This window comes from Rattus rattus, chromosome 4 (genome assembly GCF_011064425.1).
Source record: "Rattus rattus isolate New Zealand chromosome 4, Rrattus_CSIRO_v1, whole genome shotgun sequence".
Lineage (NCBI taxonomy): Eukaryota > Metazoa > Chordata > Mammalia > Rodentia > Muridae > Rattus > Rattus rattus.
In genome coordinates, this window is record NC_046157.1 from 83336635 (window position 1) to 83358885 (window position 22251).

At 52.7% G+C, this 22251-nt stretch overlaps 1 protein-coding gene across 1 annotated transcript in view; it reads left to right on the plus strand.

Annotated features, from left to right (window-relative positions):
- Positions 1-22251, plus strand: part of Cul9 (cullin 9) — a 39974-nt gene that overhangs the window by 17102 nt on the left and 621 nt on the right. Inside the window, exons 15-38 of the mRNA XM_032900625.1 lie at positions 114-285; positions 2089-2194; positions 2633-2728; positions 2931-3106; positions 3243-3376; positions 3724-3903; positions 4054-4175; positions 4255-4437; positions 4563-4723; positions 4962-5190; positions 5268-5457; positions 12006-12151; positions 12258-12387; positions 12536-12735; positions 13446-13696; positions 14626-14971; positions 19061-19201; positions 19321-19485; positions 19772-19935; positions 20261-20354; positions 20781-20855; positions 20970-21080; positions 21236-21353; positions 21604-21737. Coding sequence (XP_032756516.1) covers positions 114-285; positions 2089-2194; positions 2633-2728; positions 2931-3106; positions 3243-3376; positions 3724-3903; positions 4054-4175; positions 4255-4437; positions 4563-4723; positions 4962-5190; positions 5268-5457; positions 12006-12151; positions 12258-12387; positions 12536-12735; positions 13446-13696; positions 14626-14971; positions 19061-19201; positions 19321-19485; positions 19772-19935; positions 20261-20354; positions 20781-20855; positions 20970-21080; positions 21236-21353; positions 21604-21737 — 3824 coding nt within the window. The remainder of the gene's footprint in view (positions 1-113; positions 286-2088; positions 2195-2632; positions 2729-2930; positions 3107-3242; positions 3377-3723; positions 3904-4053; positions 4176-4254; positions 4438-4562; positions 4724-4961; positions 5191-5267; positions 5458-12005; positions 12152-12257; positions 12388-12535; positions 12736-13445; positions 13697-14625; positions 14972-19060; positions 19202-19320; positions 19486-19771; positions 19936-20260; positions 20355-20780; positions 20856-20969; positions 21081-21235; positions 21354-21603; positions 21738-22251) is intronic.

The following is a 22251-nucleotide window of genomic DNA, read 5'->3' on the forward strand; positions in this document are numbered from 1 at the left end:
CCTCAGCTGTGCCCCTGGCTCCCACCCAGCCTCTGCTCTCTCCTTCCCACTCTCCAGGACCTTCCCTCATCTCTGACCCTGCTGTGACCACCCCCCTTCCCACTCTCCCTCAGGCTCCAGTGTGGAAGTGAAGGAAGACAGGTGCTGGGAGAAGGTGGAGGTGTCCTCCAATCCACACCGGGCCAGCAAGCTGACGGACCGCAATCCCAAGACCTACTGGGAGTCCAACGGCAGCACTGGCTCCCACTCCATCACCTTGCACATGCACCGGGGTGTTCTTATTAGGTGCGAAGCCATTCGTGTGCATGTGTGCACATACAAACTATCTCCCGCAAGCACTGTCCCACAATGCCTTAGTCAGCTCTGTCTTTGTGGGACACTTCAAACTCGTTTTGTGCAGCGAAGGCAGGACTGACACATTGGCCTGTCTGTGCTGTACTGTGTAGGCATCTCACTGTCTGAACCCAATCGCTGGATCCTAACAGATACACATACCACCGTCTTGTGCTTAAAGATCAACAGTCTGTACCTACTCATACCGTCGGTGTTCGTTCAGTGCCAAGCACTGTACGAGGCTCTGAGGGTACGGGGACAGTAAGAGACAAGGATTTGTAGTTGGACAGTCAGGCTAGCAAGTCAATCAAGAGAATCAGGCTTGATGGTGCATGTGTATAACCTCATTGTTCAGGAGGCTGAGGCAGGAGGATCAAGAGTTCAAGCCTGGGCTCTATATTGATACCCTGTCTCAAGGCAGGGAATGAAAGGGACAGAGAAATACAGCAGCAGAAAGAGAAAGCACCACGGTCCAGGCAATGATGTGGCTGTGGCCCCACTCCCTGGGGAGCTGAGGTAGGAGGCTCTCCTGAGCCCAGCCAAGCCACTCAGGTCAGTGTGAGGAGGAAGAGCCTACTGGGAGAGTGCCAGGAGAAAGGACCCTGGGGCCAATGAGGGTCAGAGAGGGCTTCCTTCTAGGAGCTGTTGACCAACTAAAGCTTGAAATTGAAACTTCGCTCAGTAAGAGAACTCAAAAGGCATTTCAGGCAGAGAGGCAGCATGCAGAATGAGAGAAACAGGATGCTGAGTCGGAAGATTTAAAATGCTGGTTAGGTGGAAGGAAGGGCACAGCCCAGATCGTGGCAGGGGGCAGCCAGGAGAGCAGGCAGATTCAGACTATAGCCTTGTGAGGAACTTTGAACCTTGTTCTGAAACTTGGGGATTCATCCAAGGACTTTAAGAAACTAGTTTGTTTTTTTTCAGTTGGTACTCGGGTTCATGAAGATTAGGCTGGAGGCTAGGCTAAAGCTGTTGGAAGGTGTGTGTGATCTAATTGGGAGGTGTGCGGTGTGCTCGGTTAAGAAGGGCCGAGGGAGGGCTGGAGAGATGGCTCAGCGGTTAAGAGCACTGACTGTTCTTCCAGAGGTCCTGGTTCAAATCCCAGCAACCACATGGTGGCTCACAACCATCTGTAATGGGATCTGATGCCCTCTTCTGGTGTGTCTGAGGACAGCTGCAGTGTACTCATATATATAAATAAATAAATCTTTAAAAAAAAAAAAAAAAAAAAAAAGAAGGGCCGAGGGAGGGCTGGAGAGATGGCTCAGCCGTTAAAGGCTAGGCTCACAACCAAATATATAAGAAGGGCCGAGGGAGCAGAGCAGATTGTGAGATACTGAGGTGCAGAGTCTACATGAGTTGACATTGGTTAGTGAGGGAAGCCATGACCAGGTAGGTGGCCTATTTCTTCCACAGGGGACAGAAGTAGAAAGGGGGTGAGCTCCTGTGTACAGATGATTGTCCCGTGTTATGCTGGCCTTGAGGAACCTGCTGGTCATGACACGGGAATGTCTATTACATGTACAGAATGGTATCAGTTTGTTATTGAATCTAGGGGTTTAAATAAAACCACTTTGAAGAAATATAAAGGGGAAAGTTGGGGGTTCAGGGAAGATGGGCAGGATAGGAACAGGAGGAGGAGGAAAAGAAGAGGAAGGAAGAGGAGGAGGAGGAGGAGGAGGAGGAGGAGGAGGAGGAGGAGGAGGGGAGGGATGAAGTGGCCTGGTTCTCAATGGCTTTTTTCTCTTCCCTCAGGCAGCTGACCTTGCTTGTGGCCAGTGAGGATTCAAGTTACATGCCAGCCAGGGTGGTGGTGTTTGGGGGTGACAGTGTTGGCTGCATCAGCACCGAACTTAACACGGTGGGGACCCTTGTACACCCCCTTTACTGTGTGTTCCATCCCTCCACCTTTCTCAAGACCTGTAGGGAAGACCCGTCTCTGGGGAATGGCTCTCAGTTCCTCCTGGGAAGGTCTCGCCTCACCTGGAGTGTGCGGGGCTCAGTGTGCAAGGAAGAGCACAGGCCATGCTGGTCTTGACTGTTGTCAGCGGGCGCCTAGCCCTGTTTCTCTGTTCCACTTTAGTTTTATTATATCTAAGTATATGTCTGTGTCTATGTGAGTCAGCTGCCCTTAAAGACCAAAAGAGGCCATCAGACCCCGAGAGCTAAAATTACAGACGGTGGTAGCCACCCGACATGGGTACTTGGACCTAAACCCAGGTCCTCTTCATTTGTAATTGACAAGACCCCTCTCCAGCCCCAGTCTCCCTTCTTTAGTGACTCTCTCCTACCCTGTCAGGTGAATGTGGTGCCCTCTGCCAGCCGGGTGACACTGCTGGAGAACCTCAGCCGCTTCTGGCCCATCATCCAGATCCGAATAAAGCGCTGTCAGCAGGTGGGGCCCGAGGGGGCAGGTCTCTGAGTGGGCGGGCTCCCCAACAGCCTCCCACCAGGGCGGTGGCCAGGCTTCCTTCTGGGGTAGCTTGGAGATCTGCTGAGTCCCAGGAAACTCTTGGGACCCCAAGGTGTGGAGCTTGGCTTTGGAGGTCACTGTAGCTCCGGTGAGGTGGCTTAGGTGACAAGTGTGTGTGCTGCAGGGCGGCATCGACACTCGGGTTCGGGGTGTGGAGGTGCTGGGCCCCAAGCCCACCTTCTGGCCATTGTTCCGGGAGCAACTCTGCCGACGGACTTGTCTCTTCTACACAATTCGGGCACAAGCATGGAGCCGGGACATAGCAGAGGACCGCCAGCGCCTCCTTCAGCTCTATCCTAGGTGGGCGCAGCTCAGGAGGGACAGCAGTCGGGGATTGGCACTGCAAGGAGTAGGGGGCAGAGAGCTGCTGTGGGAGTCTGAGCAGTGAGCGGGAGGGAGTCTGCCTTTAATCCAGCCATACACTTTTTATTTCCAGACTGAACAGAGTTTTGCGCCATGAACAGAATTTTGCAGATCGCTTCCTCCCTGATGATGAGGCTGCCCAAGCACTGGGCAAAACCTGCTGGGAGGCGCTGGTCAGCCCCCTGGTGCAGAACATCACCTCTCCCGGTAACCACCCACTCCCTCCCCCATACCCAGCTTCTCACAGTTCTCAGGGGTCCATGTTGATATTCTTGGTTCTCCTGGCTCCTGCATTTGTCCCTCATGGCCTGTGTCCTCAGTGTTCCTCTCTCCTTCCCACCCCAGGGACTGCTCCCTGACACTGGCATTTGATCTTCCCCTCCACACCAGCCCTGCCCTGTCACCATGTCCCTGGGCTCTAGCTGAAGCCAGCTGTGGTGATGGAGGACTAGGGCTCTGCCTCCCTCAAACCTTTCTGTCTAATTAAACCTGCACCTTGGTTCTCTGTCACCTCACTTCACACAGACATGCATTCCTGACCTGCCTTTTTTCAGATGCAGGGGGTGTGAGTTCCCTGGGATGGCTGCTGGACCAGTACCTGGAGCACAGGGAGAAAGCGCGGAGCCGCCAGGGTCAGGCAGCATCCTTTGCCTCTCAAGTTCGCCGTCTATGCCACTTGCTGGTCCACGTGGAAGCCCCTCCTGGGCCTTCTCCTGAGCCGTCCTCGCAGCCCCGTGAGTCCAGTGCAGCCTGTCGGGCTGACAGCCTGTGCTTTGAGGCTGTCCGGATCCTTCCTCTGCTTCTCTAGGCCTCTGAAGCTGTGATCTTTCCCGGGGCCCACTAAGGGACCAGAGTGCACTCAGTCCCTTTCCCTGTTCCCGCAGTCAGCAAGAGCAGTAAGAGTCAGGACGGAAGCCCGGCCCCGGCCCTGGCCCCGGCCCCCGTCCGCCCCAGCACCACCCTCAGGAACATCACCCAGTGCTGGCTGGCGGTGGTGCAGGGACAGGTAAGCAGGCACAAGTGTGGCGGGTAGGATGGAGCACAAGCAGTCATTCCTTTCGTCACTTCTTCCTCTGTCATTTCAGGCCAGCAGATTCCTGGCCTCAGCCTGGAGGGCCTCGGACTTCGTAACTCGCTACTGTGATCTCTACGAGCGCTTGCAAAGAGCCGGCTCGGAGCTGTTCGGGCCTCGGGCAGCCTTCACCCTGGCCCTGCGCAGCGGCTTCTCTGGGGCTCTGCTGCAGCAGTCCTTCCTCACTGCTGCTCACGTGAGTCCTCCAGGTTCCAGGCCCGGGCTGTCCAGTTCATCTCCTCCTCGGCCCTTCTCAACCCTTCCACTCCCCTCTCTGCCCCTCGTTCCAGGCTTGTCTCATGTCCGTTCTCTTGTCCTCAGATAAGTGAGCAGTTTGCGAGGCACATTGACCAGCAGATCCAGGGTGCTTTGCTTGGTGGAGCTGCTGGGGTGGAAATGCTGGGGCGGCTTCAGCGGCACCTGGAGCCCATCATGGTCCTTTCTGGCCTAGAGCTGGCCACTACTTTTGAGCACTTCTATCAGTGAGTCACATTCTGGAGAGGTCGGGGACAGGAGGCTTAGAGGCCAGAGGAGAGGAGAATTTGAGGGTTAAGGCAAGAGTCGTGGGGAAGTTCAGATCTGGTGGCAGCCATGAGGTGGGCGAGATGAGGCGGGCCCTGTGACTAACGTGAGCTGTGACAGACTTACCTTCTGGAGGAGAAGGCTGGGCTGGGCCATGCTGGCGCCCACTGAGGCCTGGCCTGGCTGTGTGTGCTGCAGGTACTACATGGCTGACCGGCTCCTGAGCTTGGGCTCCAGCTGGCTGGAGGGGGCCGTGCTGGAGCAGATTGGCCTCTGCTTCCCCAACCGCCTCCCCCAGCTGATGCTGCAGAGCCTGCGCACCTCAGAGGAGCTGCAGCGTGGCTTCCTCCTCTTCCAGCTCCAGCAGCTCGACCGGCAGCTCTTGGAGCAGGGGGAGCAGGAGGAATGGAAGCTAGAGAGACTGGAGGTGAGGGCGAGGGAGGAGAGTGGCAGAGGGAGATGCAGACCGGCTGAGAGAGCTCATGGCTTCCCCTCACTCCCTAGGAAGAAGACAGGGCACAGGAGATTGGAAGAGAACTCCTTACAGAAGACCCAGGACTGGCCATTTCTGTCCTGGTCCTGTCACCGCGCTGCTGGCCGGTCTCCCCGCTGTGCTACCTGCACCAGCCCAGGAAGCACCTTCCCACGGAGTTCTGTGATGCCCTCGACGGCTTCTCCAGCTTCTACAGCCACAGTGAGGAGCTGGGGACAGGAAGCTGGAGATTGAGATGCATTCCGGGTGGCCGCAGAGGAAAAGCAGAGGCCACCAGGCAGGAGTGTGCGCATAGGAAGAGATTCTTTCTCGGTCGGGCGGGCTCCTGTGGGAGAGTGGGGAAGAATGAGAATAGCCTCCCTCGTGCTTGTTTCCTCTCTTCCTGGGAACCGGTTCTGTCTGCGTTTCTGTCCTCAGCTTGTCTGCCCACTTGGTTTCCAGTCCTGGGAACGCCTTTCCAAATAAAAGTATTTCAGGCTATTTATCCCATCATGTTAACTACACCCTCTGGCTTTGGGGTTTTGTTTTACGTTTTTACTGGTATAAAACTAGTGTTCAGTAGAAGGCTTGCTGAGTACCTCTATGAAGCCTCGGTTAAGGTGGTCCCCCAGATCAAGAGGCAGAGCAGCCAGCAGCCAGCAGGCTTCTCCCTCTCATCACCTTCCCAGTCAGTGCGTCCTTTGCTCTCTCCTCCTGTCTCTGGGGACTTTTGCCTGCACCTGTGCTTTATCGAGATGGGACCATGGCGTATGTGCTGCACTGTCTGCTTTCTTGCGCACAGCCTGGTGTCTGAGGACGGTCACTGAGGCATTGGTTGTGTTCTTTGGTTTGCTGAGTCTTATGTCATCGTGGGAATGCATGTATCCTTCCTATTCCTGTGGGACACTGAAGGCACGCCATATGTAGGATTCTTGTATGTATTTTTTATTTTTATTGTTTTATTATGTATGTGGATGGGTTTTGCATCTATCTATCAATCTATCAATCTATCTATCTATATATCTATCTACCTATCTATCTATCTATGCACCACATGTGTGCCTGGTGCCCAGGGAGGCAGAAGAGGGAGTTGGGTTCCCTGGTACTGGAGCTACAGACAGTTTGAGCCATCTTGTGGCTGCTGGCAATCTGGCAGACTTGGGTCCTCTAGAAGAGAGGCCATCGATCTTAACTACAGAGCCATCTCTCCAGCCCTGGGTGTACTTTTTAAATATTTATTTATTTTATGTGAATGTTTTACTGCATGTGTGGATGTGTACCACGTGCGTGCCTGGTGCTCGCAGAGGCCACAGGAGGGTTGTAGGTCCCTTAGGACTAAAGTTATGGACATGGTTGAGTCACCATGTGGATCCTGGGAACTGAATCTGGGTCATCCACTGTTCTTTGGAAGACTCAGGATGCAAATCCAGCATCACACAAGCCATGCTTAGTGGTTCCTGCCAGCAGTCCCAGGAGGTGCAGACGGTAGGATGAGGAATTCGAGGATATTCAGTTGTGTAGGGAATTGGAGCCAGCCTGGCTAGAAACCATGTCTGCAAAGTCAATCCAGCCAGCTCAAATACGTTTTTCATTTTGTTGAATAATTTTACATTTCTGCCTTCATTCCATTGTGATCAAAGAACATAGTTTCTGTTGGCCTACTTCTTTAATGTATTGATCCTTCATTATGATCTGGCGGATGATAGGGTTTACAAGCAGTGCTCTTTGGATGTTGGATTCATAGTTCATGAATTGTCCTCTTCCTTTCTTCCACACTCCATGCTTTACGAACCCTGTCTGTCCACCTGCTACGGGGAGAGGTGGCTCGGATTCACCCTTATGGTTGTGATTTCTTAATGTTTTATTATTATTTGTATGTATAGTGTGTATGGCCATGCACCACATGCTGTGACACAGAACCAGAAGAGGGCATCAGATACCATGGGACTGAAGCTATGGGTGGCTGTAAGCCACCATGTGGGTGCTGGGAATCGAGCCTGGGTTTTCTAGAAGAGCAATCAGTGCTCTTAACCACTGAGCCATCTACCCAGCTCCTGGCTGTGGTTTTTAAAAGCTAATAACATGTCTGTCACTATTGTTTCCTCTTATCTTGGCTCTACCCTTAGATGCACATTTAAAGTCATTCGAGATGGGATTTTTGTAAAGACAAGAAAATTTTCAACGCCTTTAATCCCAGTACTCAGGAGGCAGAGGGACAAGGATTTCTTGAGTTCAAAGCCAGCCTGGTCTACAGAGTGAGTTCCAGGACAGCCACGACTACACAGAGAAACCCTGTCTGGAAAAACAAAACCAAGTACAAAAGTTTTTGTCTGCACTTTTCAATACGATAACTGTTGCTGGCCATTTTAAACACTTGAACTTATCACTGATATTATTGATGGACTGAATATTTAATTTTAATAATTTTAAATTTAAAATTGGACATGTAGCTAGTGCCTACCACCAAGGACTGTGTAGGTGTATAAAGTTTGGCGGTAATTAAACTTTGTATTATTATGAGCTAACTTTGTTTCTGTTACGTGTTTCTGTCTTATTTGTCTTCGTGTCTGGTTTCTGTTGAAGGCAGTCACATGCCAGCATGTTTCAGTTAATTTTTCTTTAGACTTTTCCTCTTGCTTTTACACTGAAAGAATTGTTTGGGTTTCTTTGTTTTTGAGACAGGTCTCATATAGTCCAGGCTGGCCTCAAACTTGCAAGGTAGCAGAGGAGGACCTCGAACTTTTCTCTTCTCATCTTTTGTGTTCAGGGATTACAAGTTGGTACCACAGGGCCTAACTTATGTGCTTTTGGACTCATACAGACTACATGCATTCTACCCAGTGGGCCACATAGACAACTCCTAGGTTTCTTCTTTCTTTCATTACCTCTCCCGTATGTTTTCATGTGTGTGTGTGTATGTGTGTGTGTGTGTGTGTTATATGCATATATAGGTATGTGGGTGGGTAAGGCACATGTGTGTACATGTTGGTGTGTGTGCAGGTGCACATGGAGAGCAGAGGTCAACATCAAGTGTCTTCCTCAGATACTCTCCACTTTATATTTTGAGACAGGGTCTTTCATTGAACCTGGAGTTTAATTCATCTCAACTGGCTGGCCAGAAAGCCCTAGGGATCCCCTGCCTCAACCTCCCAAGAGCTAGGATCACAGGCATTTTCTCCACCTGGCTTTTATGTGGGTGCTGGGGACCCACATTCAGGTCACTGTGCTTGTACAGCACACACCGTCCTTACTGAGTCGTCTCTCCAGGCCTGAGTCTGTCTGTCTGTCTGTCTGTCTGTCTGTCTTTCTCATGATGAAATATGTCATATGTCTAATATAACATTTGCCATTTTAACAACTTTACATATACAGTTCAGTCATTCTTCCTTAATTGATTTTAATTTAGAAGTAACTTCAAGTTAACAGAAATTATAACTCACCACCCATGTAACCTTTATCAAAATTTACCTTTTGTGAACAGTTTGCTTTTTGTTTTAATTTGAAAAATTGGCCGGGCACCTGCTGTGTGGAGGGGGTTGGTTTGGAACTCGCTTCTCTGACAGGCATGGGCTGTTGTGCTAGGCTGAGGCATGTCATTGCTAGCTTAGCTTCTGTTTGTTTGATTTGATTTGGTTTGAGTCAGGGTTTCTCTGTGTAGCCCTAGCTGTCCTGGAACTCTCTCTGTAGAGTAGACTGACCTCGAACTCACAGAGATTCGCTTGCCTCTGTCTCCCGAGGGAGAGGATTAAAGGCGTGCGACACCACGGCCTGGCACAGTTTTTTCTTCTAAAACAAGGTTTTCCTCTACAGCATAGGCTGGGCTTCAACTCTCAGACATTTTGCCTTTACCTCGTGAGTGCTGGGATTACAGGCATGCGGCACCAGTTTTGACTCATTTGCTCTTTGAATGCACATGCATACACACACACACACACACTCACACACACACACTCACACTCTCACACACACATTCACACACACTCACACACACACACACACACACACACACTCACACACACACACACACACTCACACACACACATACACACACACACACACACACACACACACACACACACACACTACACACACACACTCACACTCACACACACACACACACACACACTCACAGTTTCAGAACCATTGAGAGGAAATTGTCTATATCCCGCTTCTTTGTCCCTAAGTACTTTAGCACGTATTTCCTAGGTGTAAAGGTTTTCTAATACACAGAAGTTCATTTGCTACCTTGGTTTGCCTTCCATAGTGCGGTTTTGTCCACTGACCCACACCGGCTTCTGTGACATTGCTTTCTGTTTGGGAGAGGATGCAGGCATGTGTCACCTGTTGGTTTAGGTGTCCGGTGTCTTCATTCTAACAGTTCAACAGTCATCTTTGTCTCTGAACACTCACATTTCTTGGAGAATGCAGTCCTTTAAAATGTCGAAGTAGTTGCTTACATTATGTGATGTTTCCTTGGGTTTGGACTCATGTTCTGTGCTCACAGGATACTAAGTGGTAACTGTCAGAACTATTTTTCTTTTTGTCCATCCGTCCATCCCCTGCCTTTCCCTGCAACCCCCCTCCCCAGTTCTGTGGGTTAAACTGGGGACTTTTAGTTGCTAAGCAATGCACCCAGCCACTGAAGTACATCCCCATCCCCGTGATGTTGACGCTGACACCTGGTTAAGTCAGTTCACATTTCCCTGCTCCTGTTAACAAGGAGTAAGTAAGGGGCTGGGGATTTAGCTCAGCGGTAGAGCGCTTACCTAGGAAGCGCAAGGCCCTGGGTTCGGTCCCCAGCTCCGAAAAAAAGAACCAAAAAAAAAAACAAAAAAAAAAAACAAGGAGTAAGTAGAGGAGATATTTCAAAATGAGACTAGTAATTCTCTAAGCACTTTATTTTGTTTTATTTTCGAGACAGGGTTTCTCTGTATAACCATGGCTGTCCTGGAACTTGCTCTGTAGACCAGGCTAGCCTCGAACTTAGTCTGAAATGAGCTTGCTTCTGCTTCTGAGTGCTGGGATCAAAGGCATGTGCCTGGACTTTTAATTGACAAGGTTTCGTGTGTCCCAGGCTGGCCTCAAGCTTTATGTGTAGCTGAGGATCACCTTGAACTTTTTATCCACTCGCCTCTGCATGCTGGGATTGTAGGCATACGTCACCATGCTCAGTTCATGCTGCGTTGGGGATTGAACCCCGGGCCTTGTGCATGATAGGTAAGATTTTTACCAGCTAAGCTATATCCCTGGCTCTACTTATTTAAAATGTTCTTACTAATGGGACAAAGTGATGGCTCAGTAGTTACGAGCACTGGCTGCTGTTACAGAGGACCTGTGTTCAATTCCCAGCCCCCCCCCCACACAGCTGCTCAGAACCATCTCTAACCCCAGTTCCACAGGATAGGATGCTCTACTCAGCCTCCTGAGGGTCCCCCTCCCACACACAAGTGGTGCACAGACATACGTGCAGGCCAAATACTCCTGCACATAAAACAAGAACTTCTCGGGTTGGGGATTTAGCTCAGCGGTAGAGCGCTTGCCTAGGAAGTGCAAGGCCCTGGGTTCGGTCCCCAGCTCCGGAAAAAAAAAAACCAAAAAAAGACAAAAAAACAAGAACTTCTCAAAGTATTTTTATAACAATACATTTCAAATATATACAAACAGCATAAACTCCAGAATTTCAGCACATGGCCCAGTGCCACATTCTCCTACCCCATATCTGAGAGCAGTGGGTTTTCTAAATACCACGGTGTCACTGCTATCAGATGCTTTGGAAGCCTCAGACCTTCCCAGCATCACCTGCTATGCTTCCTTGGTTGTCCTGATTTTCTGTCTTCTTCTTGCTTGCTTTGCTTAGTGGGGATCCTTAGTTGCACCTGGTGGTTAGCTCTAAGGACTCCGTCAGGCTGCATCCCGATGTCCATTTCTCAATAGTTATTTGGGGAGGAAGTGGGGCTGCAGGTTTCCTTGGAATCCAGTTTGTCCTTTGCGAGGTGAGGTTAAGAGAGACGGGTGGATTTCCACATCACAAGGCTCTTTAGCACACCCCATTTCTGTTTGCTGTGGGGGTGTTGAGTCGGGGACACTTGTGCTTGAACTCAGTGCTGCCCTTCAGCTCTGATCCCTTTGAGTTGGAATTGCAGGCATGCAAACCACACTTGATGGCCTAGGGATGGGACCCAGGGCCCTGTGTGTACCAGGGCCAGCACTCCAGCACTCTCCCATCCTGAGCTCCTCATGCCGCTTCATTAGCACGTAGGAAATAGTGAGACTAACGTGTCAGATGTTAGCGGGACGCTTTCTCTGTAGAGAGAGGCTTCTCACCAGCTGCTTAGCTTTTAGCTCCTTTGAAGTAATTTTTACAGGAGAGGTTGAATCTGCCCTCTCCCCTCCAGATATGTTTTTATTTTGGATTTCTTTTGATTCCGGCATGAGATAGGATCTTACTATGTAGCCCTGGCTAGCCTGGGTCACTCTGTGTAGACGGGGCTGGCTTTGAACTCACAGAGATCCTCGTGCCTCTGCCTCCTGAGTGCTGGGATTAAAGGCATGCACCACCACACCTGAGAGCCATTTTTGTTTGCTTGCTTGTTTTTAAAATTCTGAATTGATTCTTTAGAATACTCCAAAGATGATTGGTGAGGCTCTTTAAATATATACCAGTATCACTACAACTCACAAAGGTAAAAATACTGTGTGCCTTTTTCTTACACTACCACGCCTTACTCCCCTCCTCTCTGACTGTGCCTGTCTCTCTGACACTTCCCTAGGTCAGCACTACCCAGTCTTGGACATGGGACCACATCGGCGACTTCAGTGGACATGGCTGGGCCGGGCTGAGCTGCAGTTTGGGGACCAGACCCTGCATGTGTCCACTGTGCAGATGTGGCTTCTGCTGAATTTCAACCAGACAGAGGTGCCTCTGCCGCGCCGCCCTCGGCACCCCAGGCTCCCCTTCTAGCTGCCTCTCTGTTCTGTCCTTTCCCAGTTCACATCTGATGGGCACTGCTTCTCCTCACCAGGAGGTGTCAGTAGAGATCTTGTTGAGGAACTCTGGCCTCTCCCCTGAGCTCCTGCACCAGGCCCTTCTGCCGCTCACCTCTGACAGTGGTCCCTTAACACTGGAGGAGGCTCAGGACTTTCCACAGGGGGGTAAGTCAGCAGGGTCTGTGCTGGGCCTCTGTGGCATGGTGGGAGCCCAGAGGGTGGGGGAGATTATGCCAGGGAGTGAGAGCTAGTAGGACCCTCATTCACGTGTCCCCTCCCTGTCCTTGGGTACCTAATCGGGACTGGATTCCAGGGGTGCTGCGGCTTCGTGAGCCGAGGTCCCAGACCCATGAAGAGGTCCTGTGGCTGATACCTCCCCAGACGTATCTCAGTGTGGAAAAGGATGAGGGCCGGACCTTGGAGCAGAAGAGGAACCTCTTGAGCTGCCTTCTCGTACGGATACTCAAAGCCCACGGGGAGAAAGGCCTGCACATCGATCAGCTGGTTTGTCTGGTAGGCAGAAAGGACCGTGCCCTAGGGAGGAGGGAGTCCCGTTGGGTATCTCAAGAGAAGCTAGCCGCTTTCAATATGAGACACCGTCTGGGTCACATTTGCACCTGTTTCTTTTCTTTTCTTTCTTTCGTTATGTGTGTGTGACATGTGTATGTGTGTCCTCTTTTGTATGTATACGTGTGTGCATGCCCAGGCAAGTGCAGGTCAGAGGACAACCTTGGGTGCCTGTCCTCTCCCTCCCAACCTTTTTTCTGTGTGTGAGAGGCTCGCTGACTCATGAACTTGTAGAAATTCTCCTGTCTCTGCCTCCTTTCTCTCCATCAGAGCACCTGGGTTTCAGACACATTATTCTTGCCTGACTTTGTACGGAATCTAGGGATTCCAATTCAGGTCACACCATGAGCAGTCACTTTATTTACCCATCTCTGCAGCACCCCCACACCCTCAGTCTCGGTTTTCTATTGGTGACGTGACTCATCACCATGTGTGTGATTGAGTAATTTGATCCTCGGCAACAGTACAGATAAAATTAATATTTAATAATATTGATAAATACTGACTTTTACCATTAGATCGATGAGAAGAGAGAGGTACAAGGAGGTAACCTACCTGGTCTCATGGCTGGTAGGTGGTGGTCGAGGCAGGTGTCGAGCAGTGCAGCCTGGCTCCCTTGGCTAAGGCAGCCTGCTTGTGTCTTTCTTTCCCTCCAGGTTCTGGAAGCCTGGCAGAAGGGTCCAAATCCACCGGGGCGCCTGGGCCGCTCTGCTGCAGTGGGCGTGGCCTGTTCCAGCACTGACGTCCTCTCTTGTATCCTGCATCTCCTGGGCCAGGGCTACGTGGAACGGAGAGATGACCGGCCCCAGGTCCTGACGTATGCCACCCCAGAACCCATGGGGCACTGCCGGGGTCAGGCAGATGTCCCCTTTTGTGGCAACCAGAGCACAGAGACCTCCAAACCTAGGTAGCCACCCTTTTTTGGTGGATGAGAGGGATTGTAGGCCGAAGCTCACTGTGTAAAAGCATTTGCTGTTAGTCCCTGCACTAGACAGGCAGAGGCAAGAGGCTCTCGGAGTCCGAGGTCAGCCAGCGATACAAAGAGAGAACCTGTCCTAAAACAACCCAAACTAAGCAAACAAAATCCCACTTCCTGTCTGCTCTGCTCATTTCCATGTTTTCTATGATTTTCCTTCTTGCAAGTCTTCACCTTCTTCTTCTCCACCCTCCTCTCCCCCACGCCTTGCCAATCAAGGGTCTTCTAGACCCATTCTCCTAGAGCCAGCCCTCAGGCAGGAGACCCAAACACACAGGTATTGCTCTTAGCTTTGGTCTGTGCCGTAAATCCACATGGAGCGGCCGCCGTGCCTCGGGAATCTGTCAGGCTCCAGGAAGTTTGTGCTGGTGAATCAAGCTCCAGCCTCAAATGCATCCCCCGAGGCTGTCACAGAACTGGTGCTCGTCCTCGCTGACTGCATGCTGCGTGGGACGAGTTCTCGGACTGACTTTTCTCGAGCATCCGTGTGCACACACATCATTTGTGTGTGTGTGGTGGCTGAGGGCACAGCTGACTTCCTTTTGTGACACCCATGCTGCTGGCCCACAGGTTACACTTTGCATAGGACAGATTTCAACAATGGACTGTCCCCTTCATGAGAAGTCGCTTAGCACTGTGACTTACCCACCGGCCCCCAGTCAGTGTTCCAGCCAGCCTCAGCCCCACATTTACGCACACTGAGTCTCTGAAGGCTCTGTTCCCACAGTTGGTTCAGGTGTTATATGCAGGCTACTGAGGCAAGCACAGGGTCATACATGGGGGGCCGGGGAGCTGCTGGGAGCTTGTTGATAGGTAGGCAGGACAGAGATGCTAAACACTGTCCCTTCTCTCTCCCTAAGCCCAGAAGCTGTGGTGGCCCTGGCGTCTCTGCAGCTGCCGGCAGGCCGGACCATGAGTCCCCAGGAGGTAGAAGGATTGATGGAGCAGACGGTGCGGCAGGTGCAGGAGACGCTGAACTTGGAGCCCGATGTGGCTCAGCACCTTCTGGCTCATTCCCACTGGGGCACGGAGCAGCTGCTGCAAAGCTACAGCGAGGATCCCGAGCCACTGCTGCTCGCCGCAGGGCTGCGAGTGCCCCAGCCCCAGGAGGTGCCCGCTCGCCCTGACCAGTGCCCCGTGTGCATCAGCCCCCTAGGGCCCAATGATGACTCACCCTCCCTCTGCTGCCTGCACTGCTGCTGTAAGGTAAGCACACAGCCTCCCCTCACCCTGCCTTGCCACCTGGCTAGAGCCTTGGAAATCACCATCTCCTAATCTGGGTGATCCGGGGCCTCTCCCATGCCTTTGCCCTTCCTTTCTCTCTTCCTTCCTCCTGAGGGTGGAGCCTAGTGCCTTCATCACCACTGAACTAAACTGCAAACCCAGGTATGTCTCTCAATGCCCCTTCAACTAAGCTAGTTTGCCCTTAAAGTGGTGTCACCTGCCACACTCCTCACAGAGACAGACAGACAGATGGACAGACAGATAGACAGACAGAACTTGGAGAAAATGCCATTAGTGTTACCCATAATTCATGGTTTTCTTACCAACGTTTAAGTTCACTCACGTCAGAACAGCAAATCTTTTGTCATGAATTCTCATTCAATCGATCCACAAACAAACAGGAATAGTATAGTCCAGGGACGGGCACAGGAGTGGGGAGTGAGGCTGCTGTCCAACCTGACGAGGGCATAGCAGACAGACAGAAGAGGGCAGAGGTGCCAGGACCCAGAGTCCTGAGTGCGAATTCCCTGCCTCCCTCCCAGCTCTGCAGGCTTCCGGCCAAGCTAACAGAACCCCTGAACATGAGGAACACTCGGGGTGGTCTCTTCCACCAGCGTCTCCCAGGGCTGGGTGACAAGTGTGGCTCTGTGGCGCCCCCTCTCTCTCCCTCTCGCTCCACTCTGTAGACACTTCTGACTTAGTTGCTTGGGCCCCCTTCTTCCCACGATTTTAGGTTTTTCTTTTCTATATTCATTCAGTTAAAGCCGGCAGGGATTTAGTATGTGTACTGTGTAGACCGCTGTGAGAGGGCGTGGAGTTAGGCCTGCGAGGGAGGGGGTGGAGGTGTGGATCCAAGGGCTGCTGACGATGGTTCACACTGTCTGTCACACATTGAGCTCTCTGTTTGCATTTCTTAGTTACTCTGTAACATTTAATAGCACCTGTAATAGCATGTCTACTGTCCCCCCCTTTGGAAAAGGGTTATTTATTTATTTAAACCTTATGTATATAAGCACTTTGCCTGCATGTATGGGCAGTGAGCCCCTTGCCCATGGAGGCCAGGAGAGGGTATCAGATTTTTCTGGAACTGGGGTTATAGGTGGTCTCGAGCTACCATATGGAGCTGGGAACTGAACATGGGTCCTCGGGAAGGATAGCAGCCGCTCTTAACCACTGAACCATCTCTCTAGCCTTACTATCTCCAATCTACAGACAACATATGGAGCTACGTGGGAGGGGATGCCATTTATCTGAATCAAGATTTAATTCTGGGGGTTGGGGATTTGGCTCAGTGGTAGAGCGCTTGCCTAGGAAGCGCAAGGTCCTGGGTTCGGTCCCCAGCCCCGGAAAAAAGAAAGGAAAAAAAAAAAAAGATTTAATTCTGGCAGCCTTACCCCAGACTTACCTCTCTCTAACTTCTCAGAGAAGGGCGAGGAGGTTGAGGTGGATGGTGCTTTGTGGGGAACCACTGTGGGTTTCAAGCAAGGTGATACGATCTGATTTATACTTTTGAAAACTTGGGAGCTAGGAGATAGCTCAGTAGATAAGAGCGCTTACGGTACAAACATGAGCACCAGAGTTCAGATGTCAGAACCCCTGTCAAAGCCAGTATAGGTAAAGCGAGGGTAGGCATGGTGGCTGTCTGCTCTCAGGACTCCAGTGGCAGCAGAGACAGGCCTCGGGCAGACCTACTGGCTAAACCAGTGGGGATTGGTGAGCTCCAAGTTCAGGGAGAGCCATCAAAGGGGACAGCAGCTCTCAGCTTTGGGCTTCTCCCCACACATGAATGGATGTGGCCGTACCCTTACCGATACACGTGTGCCCAGATAGCAAAAGCTTTGACCGGTGTGCGGAGAGACCCATTTGGACAGTGCTGCGTGAAGCTAAGGGTGTGGTTTGGACCTGTGTGGTGGTAACAAGAAAGGTGACAGAGCCCGTGAGATGTGGTGTGTTAGATGTCCGGGCTCCAGATGAGGGGATGGAGAAAAGCTCCTCTCTCTCTGAGCTGAGCATCAGAGTGCATGGAAAGATGTGACACTTTTACTTTGTTTGAGAGGAACTTTGGGGCAAGGTGTAGGGATGAAGGGTGTGTGGGGCATTGAGAAGAAGCATAATCTGTCACAGTGGTGTGAAGTTTGAGCTGCTCACTGGGTATTGTGTGGCAAAGGCAGCCAGCCAGTGGATTTGGAATTTGGAATTAAGTGGAGGGCCTGGCTGACAACACTTCAGGAAAAGAGTGGGGCTGAGCCATGGGACCCTCGTGTAGAGCTGCAGACAGGGAGCCTGCAAATTGTAACTGATTTAAAAAGGTCCTTGCTGGAGGCCCAGGCAGGCAGACCTCTGAGTTCAAGGCCAGCCTGGTCTACAGATAAGAGTTCAAGGATAGCCAAGGCTATACTGAGAAACCCTGTCTCAAAAGAACAAACAAAGTTCCAGCCTGTGAATAAGGTAGAAATGGCGAAGCCACAGGCCAGCCCCAGGCCCAGAGCAGTGAGAGGCTACCAACATCAGCCTGTTGGCCGGCAGAGTGGGCAGAGGGTAGGCACCAGCACTGTTCCTGGGGCTGGGCACTGGCTGTGGCAGAAGCCAGACTCAGACTCCAGGATTCTGTCATTCGGGACAGTGGGGAATCCTAAGGTACTGGGTGCCTGCAAGTGTGGGGTCTACATTTGACAAGCTCACCCCCTTGCTTCACGTAAGATGACGCAAGAACTCTAGTCTGCTTCCCGAGGTGCAGGGTGTGGCTTGGTGACAGATGGTCCAGGTTCTCTTCACGACTGGTGTCCCTGGTACACATTGTCTCCTGGGTTTTGATTGATTATTTTGGAACTTGATCGTAGTCTACAGCCCAAGGGTGCTTAGTGGAACAGTTTAACAAACTCATGGCCTTTGAGAGGTGAGGGGAGAAGGGCCGTTTCTCAGGAAGCTCCTGTGTATTAGGGAGAAGACATAGTGACCTGCATTGGGGTGGGGTGGTTGGAGCAACAGGGGAGTTTAGGAAATCCTGGTGCTGGTGACAGGGGTGGGGTAAAGATGGCTGGGCTGTGGATGAGGATATGGGGACACCTCAGGTTAGTCTGTTTTGTGGGGAAGAGACTGAGTCCATTTGAAGAAGGAACCCTTGGACGTAGAGTCTCAGGCTGGGAAAGGTGGAGTCAGGGGAACTAGCGGAAATCTGCAGCACCGGCCCGCAGGAGCCCAGAGTCAGGCCGGGAGGCCGTTTCCCAGGCTGCCTTCTCTCTCACCTTTAAGAAAAAATTACGATCCTTAGTTTGCGTGTGTGAGTGTTTTGCCTGCATTGCCTGGTCCTGCAGAGGCCAGAAGAGAATCAGATCCCCTGGAATTGCAGTTCTGAGCCCCCCTGTGGGTGCTGGGAGTTGAACTCGGGTCTAGAGCAGAGGCAAGTGCTCTTGGCCATGCTCCAGCTCCGTTCTCACCTTGCTGGGGCTGCTCATACGTTACTGTATAAGTGCCCGAGAAGAGTACCGTAACACTGGGGAGAAAAGGTGTGTTTGCCTCACGGTTTAGGAGCTTTTAGTCTGCAGTCGGGTGTTCCCTTTGCTTTTAGGCCTATGCCAAGGCAGAGCATCATGGTGGAAGGCCAGAGGACAGCTGTCTACCTCAGAGGCTCGTGCCCAATGATCAGTGTCACCATCTGCCAGTAGTGGAATGAGCCATTGGTCAAGGCAGGACCCCAATCACCAACCACCCCACAAAAGCCCCACTGCGTCCATTGGGGACCAAGCCTGCAACACATCAGCCACTCACTGGCGCCTTATCTAAGCCGACACACGGCTGTTTCTGTATCTTAGATCCTTTCAGTTGACTGTTAGTCCCTCTGTAGAGATTGCAGTTAGGCCAGTGCCTCAACCCCATGCATCCTCAAAGACAACTATGATTTGGCCTCGTCCCAGAAAACCAAGCCAAGATGTCTGAAGGCAGGGTCATCCGTGAGGCAGGCCCGTGAGCCCTTCACCTCTGGCTTTCCTTGAAGCCGTGGAAGGGTGAGTGTCCAGATGGTGGCCAGGCTGCCCGTCTCTGATCAGTCCCTGCCTTCGTTCGTCCTGGCAGTCTTGCTGGAACGAGTACCTGACGACTCGGATAGAGCAGAACTTTGTGCTGAACTGTACCTGCCCCATCGCTGACTGTCCGGCCCAGCCCACGGGAGCCTTCATCCGAAACATTGTCTCTTCCCCAGAGGTCATCTCCAAGGTACTCCCCACCCCCCACCCACAGGGCAGGTTGCCTTTCTGGCACTGAGAGCCTTCAGAGCCCCCTGGAGACTGCTGTTCTCCCAGCATTCATAGCGACCTCACTTGCTCTGCCCACAGTATGAGAAGGCCCTTCTGCGAGGTTATGTGGAGAGCTGCTCCAACCTGACATGGTGCACCAACCCTCAGGGCTGTGACCGCATCCTGTGCCGCCAGGGCCTGGGCAGTGGGACCACCTGCTCCAAGTGCGGCTGGGCCTCTTGCTTCAGCTGTAGTTTTCCTGAGGTGGGTGCCCGACTCTGGCCGCTGCAGGGACTCAACTCCTCCCCTGCTCAGCACCTCTCCAAACACACACACACACACACACACACACACACACACACACACGCACACACATACACACACCACACACACCACACGCACACACACACACCACATGCACACACACACACACACACACACACACCACACACACACGTACACGCACACACACGCACCACACCACACACGTGCACACACACGCACACATGAAGTGGCTGAGCTGGCTGTGCCCTCACGCTTCCCCACCTAGGCGCACTATCCCGCCAGCTGTGGCCACATGTCCCAGTGGGTCGACGATGGCGGCTACTATGACGGCATGAGCGTGGAGGCCCAGAGCAAGCACCTGGCCAAGCTCATCTCCAAACGCTGTCCCAGCTGTCAGGCGCCTATCGAGAAGAATGAGGGGTGTCTACAGTAAGAAAGGGGTACCGGGGGCTCTGGGAGCATGGTGTGGGGGAGGCCAGGCAGTAAGGAAGAAACTCAAGCTTACTGTGAAAGTTCAACAAATCCACTGCCTCCACTCAGCGTCCTCAAGGGTCACCTCCTGGATTCCTCTACCCAGGTTTTAAGTCTGCTGTGTTGGAAGCCCAAAGCAAGGGTGTACTTAGCAGGACTTGGGAAGATGGGGACTGTGGGCAGCTGGAAAAGCCACCTTGTCCCTGGGGCGTCTAGCCCTTGGGTCCCCTGGCCATCCTTAAGCAGAGGCAGATGCCCTCTGACCAGCTCAAATCCTCCATAGCATGACCTGTGCAAGATGTAACCATGGGTTCTGCTGGCGCTGCCTCAGGTCCTGGAAGCCAAGCCACAAGGACTACTACAACTGCTCTGCCATGGTAAGGGGCTGGGCAGGTCAAAGGCCCAGCCAGTCAAGACAGACGGAGCTGTGTTCCCAGAGCAGTGGTGTAGCAGTCAGGACAAAGGTTCAGTGGGGACAGACAGGAGCTGCTACGGCCTTAAGTTCTGGGTACTCTGTCCTGGGCATACTGCTTCCACCCAGGTCACCAAAGAAAGCCTAGAATGAGCAAGGCAGGGCAAGCAGGCCCCAGAGCAGGGCGAGGAGTGTGGAGCGGGCCCGCCCAACCACCGTGGCTGGCGACAAGTCTCAGCACCCCATGTATAGGAAGGCTAATAACAGGACTCAGGATTGCATGAAAGTTCTCGGTCAAGTGTAGAGTGGTATTATGGATAGTGGCCCTTCCAAGAACCCCAGCCTGTCAGAACGAGCACCCAGCAGCCCACCCTCTGTGTGTCCCCACCAGGTGAGCAAAGCAGCTCGCCAGGAGAAGCGGTTTCAGGACTATAACGAGAGGTGTACCTTCCACCACCAGGCCCGGGTGAGCCGTGGTCAGTGGGTGGATCGTCAGAGGGCTGAGTGACTGCACTGGAGCCCAGGGGCAGCTTCCTGAAGTGCAGACCTCACGGGCTATGACAACACTTGCCTCATACAGGAGTTTGCTGTCAACCTGCGGAACCAGGCCTCTGCCATCCATGAGGTGCCTCCGCCCAAATCCTTCACCTTCCTGCAAGACGCCTGCCGGGCCCTCGAGCAGGCTCGAAAGGTTGTACAGTGGGGGAGCAGGAAGGGAAGCGTGTGCCAAGGGGGCTGAGTGGGCTTGGGTGCTTTCACCTGACTGCCTTGGATGGAGAAACCGGGAGAGGGGAGGGGAGGTGGAGGCTCAGGACTCAGGCTGAGTGTACTGGCGGGGCTCCCTAGGTGCTGGCCTACGCCTGTGTCTATAGTTTCTACAGCCAGGGCACGGAGTACATGGATGTGGTGGAGCAGCAGACGGAGAACCTGGAGCTGCACACGAATGCCCTGCAGATCCTCCTCGGTGAGCCCGGCACCGAGGCCCTGTCAGACAGGGTGTCCAGGGCCCCTGCCTTCAGTCTGTTCCTTTTCTCCCCTTCGTTCTGCCTAGCCTTCCCTCTCTGGTGACATAAGGGTCTGGGTCACAGAGGTGCTCCTCTTGGGTGAGCACCATGAGTTTTGACAGCCATGCCTGGCACTGGGTGGATGCGCTGTAGATTTGTGGGGGGAAGGAGTGGATGGGAGAAGAGAGCAAGTCCTGCTTGCTCCTACAGAGGAGACCTTGCTGCGCTGCCAGGACCTGGCCTCCTCCCTGCGCCTCCTGCGGGCTGACTGCCTCAGCACAGGCACGGAGTTGCTCCGGAGGATCCAGGAGAGGCTGCTGGCCATCCTACAGCACTCGACCCAGGTACCGCCCTGACATGCTGCCTGTGGGCGTCTGAGAGAAATGCAGCGAAGAGCTGAAGGGGTGTTAGTAGGCCCATGGCACACACACCTTTACCCCAGCACTGGGGAGGCAGAGGCAGGTGGATCCCCGAGTTTGAAGCCAGCCTGGTCTACATCGTGAGTTCCAGGACAGCCAGGGCTCTACAGAGAAACCCTGTCTCGAAAGAAAAATAGAAATTAGGTGGTGGTGTCAGGAGCCCTGGGCTAGTCTGCTGTGACACTTACCCTCCTGGGGCTTCTCACAAAGGAGTGGGTGTCCCCAGTCAGGGTACAGGCCAGGTGTAGTGAGTGCCTTCTCAGACCATACGCCAACCTGTGGGGTCGGTCGGTCAGGCTGTGAGGAGTCTTGGGAGTAAGGGATCCACAAGGCTCTTGGCAGCTCTGGAGCACGGGTGTGTAGCCCAAACTGTGAACCTTGTTCTTGGGTCCCTTGCTGACTCCCTAGCAACTGGGCAAGAGGCCCGCTGTGCAGTGCA